Source organism: Neophocaena asiaeorientalis, unplaced genomic scaffold (genome assembly GCF_003031525.2).
Source record: "Neophocaena asiaeorientalis asiaeorientalis breed wild unplaced genomic scaffold, Neophocaena_asiaeorientalis_V1.1 scaffold471, whole genome shotgun sequence".
In the NCBI taxonomy this organism is placed as follows: domain Eukaryota; kingdom Metazoa; phylum Chordata; class Mammalia; order Artiodactyla; family Phocoenidae; genus Neophocaena; species Neophocaena asiaeorientalis.
The window spans coordinates 58,785-72,413 of NW_020173949.1; the positions used below are offsets into that span (position 1 = coordinate 58,785).

Here is a 13,629-nt window from a genome sequence, read left to right on the forward strand (position 1 = left end):
CCTCTCAATTAGTCATTCATAAGTCCCCCTGCAAATGAAGCAGAAATCAGGACCCATCATGATCGCCATTGATTCTAGTTGTCTAAATTAGGGACCTCTATGCTCCTCGGGTACCCTAGTTGTTCACACTGAGGACTGTCATGCCCCAGTGACAATATCATAAAAGGTGAAGAGCCTGTAATAAAAGCAACAGTAGATGCTAGAGATGTGTTCTTGAACATGTACATTCATGACAGTATAGCCAAATAAATATTTCACATATTAAGAAAAATTAACCAGGTAGTGATTAAAAAGTACAATCCCTAAGTGAATACCCAATTCCACCTGCCAAAAGGGATGTCCAATGATGTTATAGGGAATTTGCTATAAGACTCAAAGTGCCCTCTCTATAAAGTACAGGCAAGACTCGAAGCTCCACGGTCTGGAGAGGGTAGGGTAGGAGGGGGAAGGCAAGGTGTATTCTGGAAAAGAAAATGTGTAGAACACCCTAGGGATATCATAAAAGGCTACTGTAGATGACTTTAACCCAGGCCTTGGTCCTCCAGTCCCAGTGTCTACACTAAAGATTAGAACTTAAGCTCACCTAACCCATTTCTGACTTCTGGGTGTTCCACACATGTTTCTAAACTCTGGAGAATGGAGACTGTCTATTTTGGGGAGAGTGAGAAGAAATGTGGTCAGGACAATATACAAAAGATTTAGAGAAAATGAGGATATGCTTAATTTTTGGATTTGAATATACTGCATTGGTCTGTCGAAATGTGTGTGTGTGTGTGTGTGTGTGTGTGTGTGTGTGTGTGTGTATCTGTGTGTACAGTCTTTGTGAGGCTTTTCTAACTTCAGAAGTATAAAAGGTTACTAACACAAAACATCATTTACAAGTTTAATTACTTATCTTTTTATTATACTTGGTTTTGTAAGTTTGAAATAATAATCATTAGTTTGAATTTTTGTGTTAATTATTCTGAGTGAAGTTGGCAAAGGTGGATGGAAACTATAACAAATTAAATATTCAAAATTAAGTATAAAAAAAGTTCTATTTCTGGGTTGATGAAAGTAAAAAACTTATATGGGAAAAGTGGTGTTCATATTTGCAACAACGTGGATGAATCTAGAGGACATCATGCTAAGAGAAAGCCAGACAGAGAAAGGCAAATACTGCCTATTATCAATTATATGCAGAATCTACAAAGAAAAAAGTCAAACTCATAGAAACAGAGGGGTGTTTGCCAAGGGCTAGGGTTGGGGGAAATAAGGAGAGGGTGGCAACAGGGTACAAACTTTGTATGAGATGAAAGTCTTAGGATCTAATGTACAACATGGTGAACAGAGCTGATAATACTGTATTGTATAACTGAAATTTGCTGAGAAAGTATTGATACAACTTAAATGTAAATATGCGAGATGAAATAACGATGGAATTGTGAACAAAGGAGATTCTGAGAGTATAAATCTCCGGGAAACGGCCAAAATCCTGGGAGAATTTCAGAGTTTCAAAGGCTATGAAAATGGTGGGTTCAAGCCGAGATCCCCAAGAGATCTGAGGAACCAGGAAAAAATGTGATTTCCAGGTGGAATGAATAGAAAATTGACTAAGGTCTAGAAGACCCATGAGGGTGCAGGGATAGAGCTGTGGGGCGGATGTTTAGGGAGGGGCCGTGGTACAGCCTCCTCCTCTATTACTCCCTCCCACACCCTCAGGAGCCCTTTGTGACCAAACCACAGCTCTATGATATAGGCCTAGGGCTTTAGTCTCCAAGTACATGCCCTGTGCTCAGTTGCCTGCTGGCAGCCGTGTGATTCAGATAATGGAGAATGCTCTCTTTTCTCTGAAAAGCACTTTTGATACTTGGCAGTACTCCAGTTGCACTCTCTGTGTGAGTGACATCATCCTAGCCTTCCTGTGTGGACTGGGGCTCTATTTCCTGTTACTCCGCTACCTCAAGAATAATGTATCTTCACCACCTCCCAGGAAACATGAAAACATCAGGAAGGTAAGGAACCCTTGGGCCAGACCCACAAGCACAAGATCCTCTCTTCTTTTCTATCGTTATTTCCACTTTTCTCAGTCAACTACAGAGACTCCTGAAATGGGAAAGAATAGGACATCTATTCTCAAGTATAGAACATCATCCCTGTAAGGACAAGCCAGGCTGGGCAGGGGATAGAGTGAACACTAGGATTTCTAACCAAAGATCTCAGACCAGTTGCCCAGGTATGGTAGAGGGCTCCAGGGCAAGTCTCACACACCGTGACCGGAGGTCGAGGACTGGATACCGAGTTCAATCTCAGCCAGAGGACAGGCCCGTGAGCACTGGATCACCAGCTGTAAACAGGTGTCTCGGATGAGGGCTGATCTGCTGGCAGTGCTGAGGCCCTGAGAGCCTCAGAGCTGGCGCTGCAGTCGCTCTGGCCTTGGGAAGCAGAGACCCACCTGTTGGAGCTCAGAATGAATCCGTAGTTCAGAGAATGTGTGTGTTTTTTGAGCAGAGGAACAGTGACGAAAGAAATCCAGGGTGAATCTCACATTGAAAATCCTTCTTTATGTTCTTCAGAGAAGGAAAACAGAAAATATTTTTATCCTCTTTAAAAATGAGTGAAAGGTAACAAACGTAAGGTAGATAGCTAGTGGGAAGCAGCCGCATGGCACAGGGATATTGGCTTGGTGCTTTGTGACAGCCTAGAGGGGGGGGATAAGGAGGGTGGGAGGGAGGGAGACGCAAGAGGGAAGACATATGGGAACATATGTATATGTATAACTGATTCGCTTTGTTATAAAACAGAAACTAACAGACCATTGTAAAGTAATTATACCCCAATAAAGATGTTAAAAAAAAAATGAGTGAAAGGAAAGAAAAACCACAGAGCTCTGTTAGTTAAACGTAGAAAGTCATATTATGTTATGGACACTGAGTGTCTGATGCTTGTCTAGAGAGGGGAGAGTGAGAATTGGGTCCCAGGTCCTCATTTGTTCTGTCTCAGCATCAAATGGAGCCGAAGGGGAGACGCAAGATTAACAAGAAAAAGAGAGCTGTGAAAGGTAAGTTGTGCCATTCATCCCTGTGTGCCCCGAGGGTTAGCCCCCATCTCTCTCAGCCCTGAGGGCCCAGCTCCACAGGCTCCCAGGAGGCCAGTGGCAGGGCCTGTCCCTCAAGAAACAGAACCCTCAGGGAGGCTCCTGGGAAGGAGAGCAGAACCCAGATACCTCCCAGATTCCATGTGCACAATGAAGTGGTAAGGGGCCTGGAAAAGGGTGTGGTCCAGCAGGGGTGTGTGGGTTACAGTGGACCAACAGTGCCTGGGTTGGGAGGTGGGACCTCCAGGTCCAAACGTGGACAAGTTGTTTAACTTTGCTCAGATTCCTCTGTAAGGTGACCCCTGCCCATTCTCCCCCACATGGAGGATGTGAGGGCAGCAAGGGGTAATGGATATGGAAGTACTTTGTAAATGAAACACCCTTTCATGAGCTTCGCCATCACTGTCAGGGTTCATGTGGCTTTGGACGCTGGTGCTTGGGCTGCAATCTCCCAGTGGTGTCCCCTTAAAGGGACACTGCACTCAGCCTCCTGTAAGACCCCCTAGGCCCTTGCCTTCACCATCGTGACCCACTCTGCTGATTTCCAGCTTGCAGAAGTTCCCTGAAAGAGCTGGAAAACGCACGGGACCTGATTTCATTTCTGCGAAGGTAAAGAATCTTTCTCTTCTCTCCTGGGTTCTTCTTCCACCCAAAGCCTATGGTGTGACATCTGGGCTGCAGGGAGCCTGGGGCTGAAATGCGAGGGGGAGCCCTGAGGACAGCGTACGTCTAAAGCCCTGGGGTGAGGGACAGCAGAAGCACTGTGAAGTCAGCATAGGGGCCGTGGAGGGCCGTGGGCCCAAAGGGGTCCACCCCTGCCTGCCCTGCCCAGCCCTCTTGGCCCTGGGGGCTCCTGGCTGCAGCTTGTGCCTCATGTCTCCTGCAGCCACCTGGACAAGCTCCCTCACAAGGGCGGCTTCCATCAGCTCTCCTGTCAAGACCCCCTCGGTGAGGTGGGCAAAGCAGCGCCTGCTGCAGCCCACCAGCCCTGCAGGGAACCTGCAGAAGACGATGTTCCTGCCGTGTGCCCATCAGCTGCCCTGGTTCCTCTGACCCAGGGCTCTTTACCTGTGGCCTCCACCCTGTCAACAGAACCTCAAGACCAATGCAACGTGAAGAGAGTCACCCTCGGCACTGTTGCAAAGAGCTCACCTCCAGGTAATTCTTTTTTGGCATCTACCACTGCAGCCATCTTGAGTCTTGGCCTCGCATGCTATCACATTTTGTTCCTGTCCTTCTGGTGGAAGATTACCAAGGCCTTGTCCTTCCCCACCTCATCACAGAGTAAGTCCTGGCAAGAACACCTGTCCCACCAGCCACCAGGGGCCCCGTTCTCGGGAGGGCCCACAGACAAGCAGGTAGAGACTGGTAGCCCCTTATTTGACAACCCTGAAGTCCAGAAGCCGCTGGAGCTTCCAATCACCAAGAAAGTAAATCTAAACACTTGTAAGGAGAAAAAAAAGGATGGGTCATTCTCAGAACAAATGAGCTCAGACTACCGCCTGAACATGTTAGGGAATATGTGGAAATCACTGGGTGCTGAGCAGGACAACACAACCCCTCAATCTTTCTGGAACATGAAAGACAAAACAGAGCAGCTAGAGCAGCTAGCTGGTCCTCAGCAGCTCTTACACTCCGAGGTCTTGAGGGACCACTTGGAACAGAAATACAGCCGGCTCTACTGGGGTCTCCCCTCTCTGCCCAGCGAGTCGCTGGTGGACGTTACGAGCTCTGCTCAACAACCGGCACCCTTTGTTTTATTCAGGGGAGTTTCTCATGGCTTCTCAGTTTCAATTCAACCTAGAATACCTTTAGGTGCTTCCCAGGCCCCAGTCTTGCCCTACCCGGGGGTCCCACCCCAGCCTTTCACACAAAACTTGCCTCCCTGCCAGCCCCCACCTCTGGCTCAGATCCAGGCCCAGCCCTACCTCCCATCTTCTCTCCTATCCAGACCACCTTATTCTCCACCCCAGATGAGTACCTGTGGACTAGACTGTCCTACATTTCAGAACAAGACACTATATTTTATCCCAGCTGAAACTCAATGTCTGAAATGCCCCTTGTTGCAGAAGCAACTGAAAAGTGGGGAGCCTTCACCCTCTGTGGTCAAAAGGTCTCAGAAAGGCTTTAACCAACTCATTCTCACCCTTCCTCAAGACAGGGGATGCTCCCAGGCCCGAAAGTCAGCAGTTTCCATTCATCGTGAGGACTTAATTGGCCCTGATCTCCAGAAGCAACATCTTCAAAAGAGGCTCATCAAAGAGCAAAGCAAGAGGGGCCTGGCCTGCAGTATCCACCTGTCTCTGTCTCTGGAATTGAGCTCCTATCAGTGCCAATTTTTAGGGACTCATCAGGCACAGGGCAAGCAGGGACCCTGGCAGCCCTCTGCTTTTACGGGCAAAAGGAGACTGGACCGACAGAAGACAAGGTCCAGGTGCCCTAGGAGATCCCACAGGAAGGGTCAAATGCAATTCCAACCAGGGCAGGATTTCGGCAAGGGTCTAAGGCCATATCTGAGGAGGATCTCAAAAGCTTCCTCCAGGACCAGCCTCCCAGTCAAGTTTCTGCCAAGAAACTCTGAAAAGGAGTCAGAAAGATACTTGATGAGGCCCTTGAAGAGTAACTCTGGAAACTGTTTACCCAGTAGCCCAGAGCAGAAACATCTAGAAAAATTCTTGAAAGCCCATTTGAGCACAAAGTCGAGGCAGATTAATCAAGGTATGACGCCTGTGATTGTGCGTCAATCCTGGCTTGCTGCCAACTGTGCTTCTTATAAGCCCCACCCTCACGAGGAAATCAGAAATCTAGCAACCTCGAAGTATTGGAAACCCTGTGTAAACTCCTCCCGCGAGCTTTCCTTCCTCAGTCCAAGCACTCGGCAGATGCTGGAAGCACATGTTTTAAGGTGGCGGGTAAGGCACAGGTGGGGCTTACCCAACCAGGCCTTTGAGCCCATAAATCTCAAGCCAGGTGGGGCTCAACCCTTGTCCTCTCCAAGGTCCACCTTTTCCCCCTCTGCCACCTGTCAATCTAGAGCACACTCAAAAGCCAACTTTGCTAATAAGCTCTCTGGAAAACCTCAGCCCCATCAGGGAATGACAGTGATAACAAAAGCAACAGTTCCCACCCTGGTGAGTCCCCTCCCTGTTCCCTCACCTGAGCATACAGAAATCCAGAGGGCCCTGGGAAAGACTTCACCTGGTGACAGGTATGGGCCCTCAGAGGCCCCTCTGACTGGACAGGAGGGCAGACTGCCTTATCAGATGCCCACAGTCAACCTCATGGGCAGAAGCTGGGAGAATGGGCCTGTCTTGGGCTTTCCAGCCACTAGGAAAACGCTGTCACCACCAACAAAGTCAGTTGCCCAACATCCAAAGGAGCCATGCCTTAAAACACAGGTGGCTCAAGGCCGTGCCACCGGTGAGCTCCTTCCAGACTCTCACAGTGACATCCTCCTTCAAGACTATGCCATTGGCATGCGCCTCCAGGACTTTGCCACCAATGTGCTCCTTCAAGACCATCACACTGATGTGCTCCTTTCTTCAGACATCTTGGCTTCTCACAGGTCTCTTTCTAGTTCCCAGAGGGAACACGCTAGTGAGGACGCACCAGCTTTCCAGGTGGTGCCATATGACCTCAACGTCAGTGAACAGAGCAGCCGGGGGCAGCAGAAATTCAAAACACCACAACTTCAGGACCCATTTAAAAGCCAGAGCAACGTGCCTGCCCCAGCTGAGGAGTGGAGGTGCGTTAGGAGCCTCCAACCTGGAGACCATGAAGAAACGAGAAGCAACCAGCAACAACAGGAACCCGGGAAACCAAAAGTTAGGGACCCGTGTAAGGGCCAGTTTGCCTCGACTGAGGGGAGGGAGGACAATTGGAAGCCCAAACCAGGAGAGTATAAAGAAAGGTCTTCAGGACTAAAGGCTTCGCAAGCAAGTGGGATGAGCCACGCTTCTCAGGTCAGGGAAAGAGGAGAGTCCCTTGGGAGCAAACACCCCCAGCTCTCACCAGGGAAGAGACAGCTTTCACCAGAAAGCCAAAAAAGGATGAGGCAGTATGTTAGCCACAATAAAACAGGCAAAGGAATAGAAGAATCCCTTCAAAAAGGCAAGCCGGCATCAGCCACTGCTCACCAGCAGAAACCAATCAAAGGCAAACCTGTTGTAGAGAGCAGGGCTATTGACCCTTGTGCGATTGCAAGAGCTGTTGCACAGGTCCTAAGAGAGAAACTGGGGCTTCACCAAGGACTCTGTGCCTCAAAGTTAAATCAGCACCCAGAACAGCTCCAGGCCCCAGCAGAGGGGCACTCCCACTACCACAGGGTTCTCTCCTCTTCAGAACAGAGAAGGGTGTTGAAAGATACAGCCTACAGTCACCAAGCCAGCCCCAAGGACCACAGCTACCTTAACAAGAGCAGGCATACCACAGGCAGGGGCGACAAGTTAGCCTTCCCACCCAGGGAACTGGAGCCCCCAGTCAGACGCTGCCAGCATGGACCAAGGGTGGCCGGTGACTCAGGCCACCTGCGCCATCACCCAACATGTCCTCAAAAATGTGTTCCCTCTGGTCAGCCAGAGTGTGCTTCTCATGCCTTTCCTGGGAGGAAAGTAGTGCCAAAAAAAGTTCAGTTCACGGAAAGAAAACCTGCTTCTTCTCACGTTAACAGATCATCTATGTGATAATGGCTTCTCTTCCTACCACAATTTTTATTGTTTCCCAAAATACATGTTTTTTCTCTTGAGAGGTGGTGGTCTCTGTCTGTGCCCTGCTCGGGGGAAGGGAAGGGATCAGGGTCCACTCTTCCCAGGTGCCTGCTCTGGCTTCCGGATGGGATAGGGCCATGGAGGGAGGTTGATCCCAGCGTGGAATACTCATCCTCACCTCAATTCCCTCACTGCACTTAAGTTTCCATAATAGCAGCATCACAGAAACAAGCAACAGCATTCAGGACGTGTCAAGGTGAACTAAACCTAAAGACCTCCCCCTTCTCAGGAACCGGCTCAGTCCTCTCCTGCTCTCTCTCTACCTTGAACTTGTGGGACTGTAGGGGAGGGGTTTGCAGAGGCTGAAATTCCCCTCAGGCTCCAGAAAGGGTCACAGACAAGTTCACATGTCAGAATAAGGAGGGGAGTTTGGGGGCAGTGCTAGCCCAGAGTCCAGAGGTGGCAGAAACCTTGCCCCCATGTCTTGGTGGGGATAGATGATGCCTGCCCTGGAAGCTACTTCTCTCCCCGATGGAGCTGGGTTTGAGATGGGCTGGGAGTGTCACCCGGCCTCTGCCTTTCTCACAGTCTGGAGCAGCGGTGAGAACAAAGACTACGCACTCCCAGCTCTGAGGGTGTGAGGTGAGGACCATGGAGGCCGCCAAAGGCCGTCCACTCCTGCCCCAGAGGAGAGGACTGCCCTACTCACAGTGTCCACCTCCCCCAGGGAGCAAGCAGGGACGTGACTGTGTTTACAGTCACCTCACTGTCTGTCATGTTCCCGTAGGGTGGGATGCAGAGGACGGAGGCAAGTGGCAGAGGTGCCCATAAATGGCACAGTGACCAAGGAGCCCCTGGCGTCCCACCACCGTGTACCGGCCCAGAGAAAAGAAGTTAGGGGCCAGTGGCTCACGGTGGCCCCAGCCCAGACTCTCCCCCGACTCCAGCTCCCAGGGCCCAGACAGAGGGAAGGCGCCTGGAGCTCCCCTCCACAGAGGGTCAGGCTCCCAGAGGCCGCGGAGCCGCCAAGCAGGGAAGCTTCACTGCCCCACAAGGTAGTTAATCAACTTTCACAGGACTGGGGGCTCACGACAGACTCGCGGTGTGTGACCTTTACCTAAACGTGTGGCCCAAGGAGGCTCCCAGGGGACAGGTGGGACTTAACAGGCTCAGGGACTGTGCTGGGGTCGTAGCAAGTCTCACCTGCTATCAGCCTTACTCACCCCAGAGCCTGGAGAGGGGAGAGGCCAGCAGACAGGATGTGTCACTCAGTGGGTGGGAAGTGACCTGTGGAGAACGAGGGTGCCGTCAGCTTTCCTCTCCGGCCCGTCCACACAGGAAACCAGGGAGACAGGAGCAATTCTACAGAGCAATTTGGGGCTCTGTGTCACAGTCACTCCCGTGGTGGAAAGTCCTGCTCCAGGAGGGTCCCCTGATCCAGGTGACAGCTTGAATGGCCCTGCCCTATGCCTGTCAGGACCCCAACATGTGGGACCAGGACCTGCAGGGGGGGAGCAGGCACAGGCCTGCTTGTGCTGTGGTTTCTCCCTGAAGCCAGGTCTCACCTCTGGGCTCCATCCTCCAGGTTGGACACAGCACTGGGGGCACAGCCAGGGCCTGAGGGAGGAGCTGGAACCCAGAGCACAGAACAACCTCCAGAGCTCAGGAGAGGGTGGCACAGAGCGGAGACCCTGAGCCTGACTGCTGCCGGGTCCTCTCAGGGGCACCAAGAGATGAGTGCTGGGTTTGAGGGTGCTGGACGCCCAAGGCACGTGTCGAGAGAAGTGACACAGAGGGACACTGACAGAACAGCAAGAAACAAGAAGGTGCAAGTCCCTTTGCCCTTCTGCTGTGAGGTGCAGAAAGGCCAGCAATGGAGGGCCCCTCACTAAAAGTCCCCAACACAGGGACCCACACTCACCCCACACGGGGACCCACATTGATTCCACACGGGGACCCACAGTGACCTCACACGTGGACTCACACTGATTCCACACAGTGACCCACACTCACCCCACACAGGGACCTCTCAGAGATAATACACAGACTTCACAGAGACGTCTCACAGGAGCCTTATACAGAGCCCTCTATGAGAAGAGAAATCTCCAGAGACCTGCACACAGTTCCATGCAGTCCACACACAGGCGCCCAGTGCCCCACCGAGACCACAGAGACCCTTCAAACAGCGGCCTGACACCCACTCAAATGAGCCTGAGCCACCAGCTGGCTCTGAGTGCATCCCAAGCCATGTAGCAAACTGAAGGGGCAGAAGGAGATCGGTACCAGTGCCCACAGAGAAAATTCTTGTGTAGTTTTTAATTACTTCTGAAAAAAAAGAATTACACATTACCCATGAAAACCCACAGAATCCTTTCCTTCACGGGTTTTACTTAGCTTGAGCTCTGACTCACAGCTGAAAGAATGACAGACTTTGAAAAGGAGCAAAACTCTGCCAGCATCTAATGAGGGAAAAATCTTTGTCCAATTTTAAATATCATTCGGTCAAATGGCATCAGGGGGTCACATGCTTTGTTTTGCTGGGGACAAGTTCCTGCACTCAAAGTGACTTCTCTCCTTTGGAAACATGATGCAGAGAGGCCTACAGCAAGTGGGATCCATGGTGAAATGAACCAGCAAAGAGGCATCTAACCCCTACTTCCTAGCTGTGCAAACGGCATGGGATTTCGCACAGAATAGCTTGTGTCAGGTTTGTGAGGTTTGCTTCATTTTTCAGTGAAGTCAGCCACCTTATCAAACACACGAAGCTTATTCACAAATGTGACAGATTTTTGGCAATATCTCTATTACATTAACTGGCATATTTGTACTTAACTGCCTAATATTAAATGATATTGTTTATTTTACTCCTTTTAAAATATAGTAGTACAGTCAAGATGGTTGTATGGTATGCATGTCTCTAGAACATGAAAAAATCCTAATGTTCACCTATGATAACTTAAACTTCTGAACCATTTAGAAGAATTCATATTTTATATAATTCTAAGAAACGTGCATTTTCCAAGACTCAGGAAATTTATATTTTATTTATTTATTACAGGGCTACAAAAAGGATACATTGCTTAAAAGAATTCTGAAATCTTAGAAAAGATGTCACTTAATTGGTGCTTGAAATATATATTACCTCATATTGCTTGGGAATTGGCATTTTAACATCTGTTAAAGAAAGTATACCTTTAATCGGCATTTCTATTATAATAATAATAGAGGTCTCACTGTCTGCCTAATACTTTCCAAACTGCACTCAGTTGAGACTACGTATTTCTCATTGGTCATAAATTCTGTTGCCCTTTACATGGTAAAATCTGGATGACGTACAGATGTCAAGTATTATGTCTGGTTAAGTCTCTCAGGTCACTCTGTGGGGTAACAGTGTCATGGTCCTTTCTCTCAAAAGAGAAGTGAGCTGATGTGAGGGCCCTGTGTATTTTTTTTAATTAAGAAAAATATTCAGGCTGTAAAGTATTTTTAAAAATCATAGCTATTAATTTTTTGAAATGTGCTCCCTTTGTGACATTTTCTTATGTTATGGAATCACAGAACTTTGGAAAGTAGCCACAGATGTCCTCTAATAGCCAATCAATAATATTTACTAACTAGACTAGCTGATCATTCTCCTATAGATGCCCACACCTACAACATCTCACATTCATGAAAATGACACTCTCTTTTCGGAAGTTTAAGCCAATATTTCTAAACCATGTGTTTGAGATAAAACTAAATTCTAGTAAGAGGCGTTATAAAATAATGTAATTAATTCCCAACAAAATATATGAGGATTTAGGAAATACTGGCATCTTTCATAGGAAAACACAGTTGCCTCATCTCATCCTGATAACAAGAAATGTGAGTGACACAGCTCTTTGGTCTAAGCATTTGTGTGTGTGTGTGTGTGCTTTAGCTGGTCCTCTGGATTGGATGCATTAATATTCTATTTTTAAGATGTGTGGGCTAGAATATTTTTACATAAGTGATGCATAGGATATGTGGTTTATAAATTAGGCTCTATGGCCATTCTTATCCCTCATGGAATGGAACATGAGGGTAAACAGAACAACCAGCACAAACAGTTTCTGGAAAAACGATTACATTCCCTTGAACTTTCCCAGTAGAAGAAAAAAGGTGGAGACTTCAGGTAGGCAGCTGAGATACATTTGCCCCACAAATAAGTACATAAATTTTAGTCTATTAAAACTGGAAGGGGGGCTTCCGAGAAGATGGCGGAAGAGTAAGGCGCGGAGATCACCTTCCCCCCCACAGATACACCAGAAATACATCTACACGTGGAACAACTCCTACAAAACACCTAATGAATGCTGGCAGAAGACCTCAGACCTCCCAAAAGGCAAGTAACCTCCCACGTACCTGGGTAGGGCAAAAGAAAACAGAATAAACAGACACAAAAGGATAGGGACGGGACCTGCACCAGTGGGAGGGAGCTGTGAAGGAGAAAAGGTTTCCACACACTAGGAAGGCCCTTCGCGGGCGGAGACTGCGGGTGGCGCAGGGGGAAGCTTCGGAGCCGCGGAGAGCACAGCAATAGGGGTGCGGAGGGCAAGGCGGAGAGGTTCCCGCACAGAGGATCGGTGCCAACCGGCACTCACCAGCCCGAGAGGCTTGTCTGCTCCCCCGCCGGGGCGGGCGGGGCTGGGAGCTGAAGCTCGGGCTTTAGTCGGAGCGCAGGGAGAGGACTGGGGTTGGCGGCATGAACACAGCCTGCAGGGGGTCAGTGCACCACGGCTGGCCGGGACGGAGTCCGGGGAAAAGTCTGGACCTGCCGAAGAGGCAAGAGACTTTTTCTTCCCTCTTTGTTTCCTGGTGCGCGAGGAGAGGGGATTAAGAACGTTGCTTAAAGGAGCTCCAGAGACGGGCGCGAGCCGCGGCTAAAAGCGCGGACACCAGAGACAGGCATGAGACGCTAAGGCTGCTGCTGCCGCCACCAAGAAGCCTGTGTGCAAGCACAGGTCACTATACACACCCCGCTTCCGGGGAGCCTGTGCAGCCCGCCACTGCCAGGGTCCCGGGATCCAGGGACAACTCCCCCGGGAGAACGCATGGCGCGCCTCAGCCTGGTGCAACGTCACGCCGGCCTCTGCCACCGCAGGCTCGCCCCGCACTCTGTGCCCCTCCCTCCGCACCGGCCTGAGTGAGCCAGAGCCCCCAAACCAGCGGCTCCTTTAACCCCGTCCTGTCTGAGCGAAGAACAGACGTCCTCCGGCGACCTACAAGCAGAGGAGGGGCCAAATCCAAAGCTGAGCCCCTGGGAGCTGTGAGAACAAAGAAGAGAAAGGGAAATCTCTCCCAGCAGCCTCAGGAGCAGCGGATAAAAGCTCCACAATCAACTTGATGTACCCTGCGTCTGTGGAATACATGAATAGACAACGAATCATCCCAAATTAAGGAGGTGGGCTTTGAGAGCAAGATTTATGATTTTTTCCCCTTTTCCTCTTTTTATGAGTGTGTATGTGTATGCTTCTGTGTCAGATTTTGTCTGTATAGCTTCGCTTCCACCACTTGTCCTAGGGTTCTATCCGTCCGTTTTTTTTTCTCTCTTAATAATTATGTTTTATTTTAATAACTTTATTATATTTTATCTTACTTTATTTTACTTTACTTTATCTTCTTTCTTTCTTTTTTCCCTTCCTTCCCTCCTTCTATCCATCCTCCCTCCCTCCCTCCTTTCTTTCTTTTTCTTTCTTTCTTTCTTCTACTAATTCTTTCTTTCTACTTTTTCTCCCTTTTATTCTAAGCCGTGTGGATGAAAGGCTCTTGCTGCTGCAGCCAGGAGTCAGTGCTGTGCCTCTGAGGTGGGAGAGCCAAGTTCAGGAC

At 49.4% G+C, this 13,629-nt stretch overlaps 1 protein-coding gene across 1 annotated transcript; it reads left to right on the plus strand.

The window, feature by feature from the left end:
* Positions 1–1,808: 1,808 nt before the first annotated feature.
* Positions 1,809–8,903, plus strand: LOC112404749 (spermatogenesis-associated protein 31E1-like). The gene is made up of 5 exons (XM_024752852.1): positions 1,809–1,994; positions 2,983–3,040; positions 3,625–3,685; positions 3,963–7,655; positions 8,570–8,903. The coding sequence occupies exons 1-5, from the start codon at positions 1,809–1,811 to the stop codon at positions 8,901–8,903; spliced, it is 4,332 nt and encodes a 1,443-aa protein (XP_024608620.1).
* The last annotated feature ends 4,726 nt before the right edge of the window (positions 8,904–13,629 follow it).

Excerpts from the sequence above, each read along its gene's own strand:
- LOC112404749 (XM_024752852.1), top strand. The coding sequence starts at position 1,809 with ATGGAGAATGCTCTCTTTTCTCTGAAAAGCACTTTTGATACTTGGCAG. Across the intron at positions 1,995-2,982 it reads AACATGAAAACATCAGGAAG|CATCAAATGGAGCCGAAGGG; the intron begins GTAAGGAACCCT and ends GTTCTGTCTCAG. Across the intron at positions 3,686-3,962 it reads CTGATTTCATTTCTGCGAAG|CCACCTGGACAAGCTCCCTC; the intron begins GTAAAGAATCTT and ends TGTCTCCTGCAG.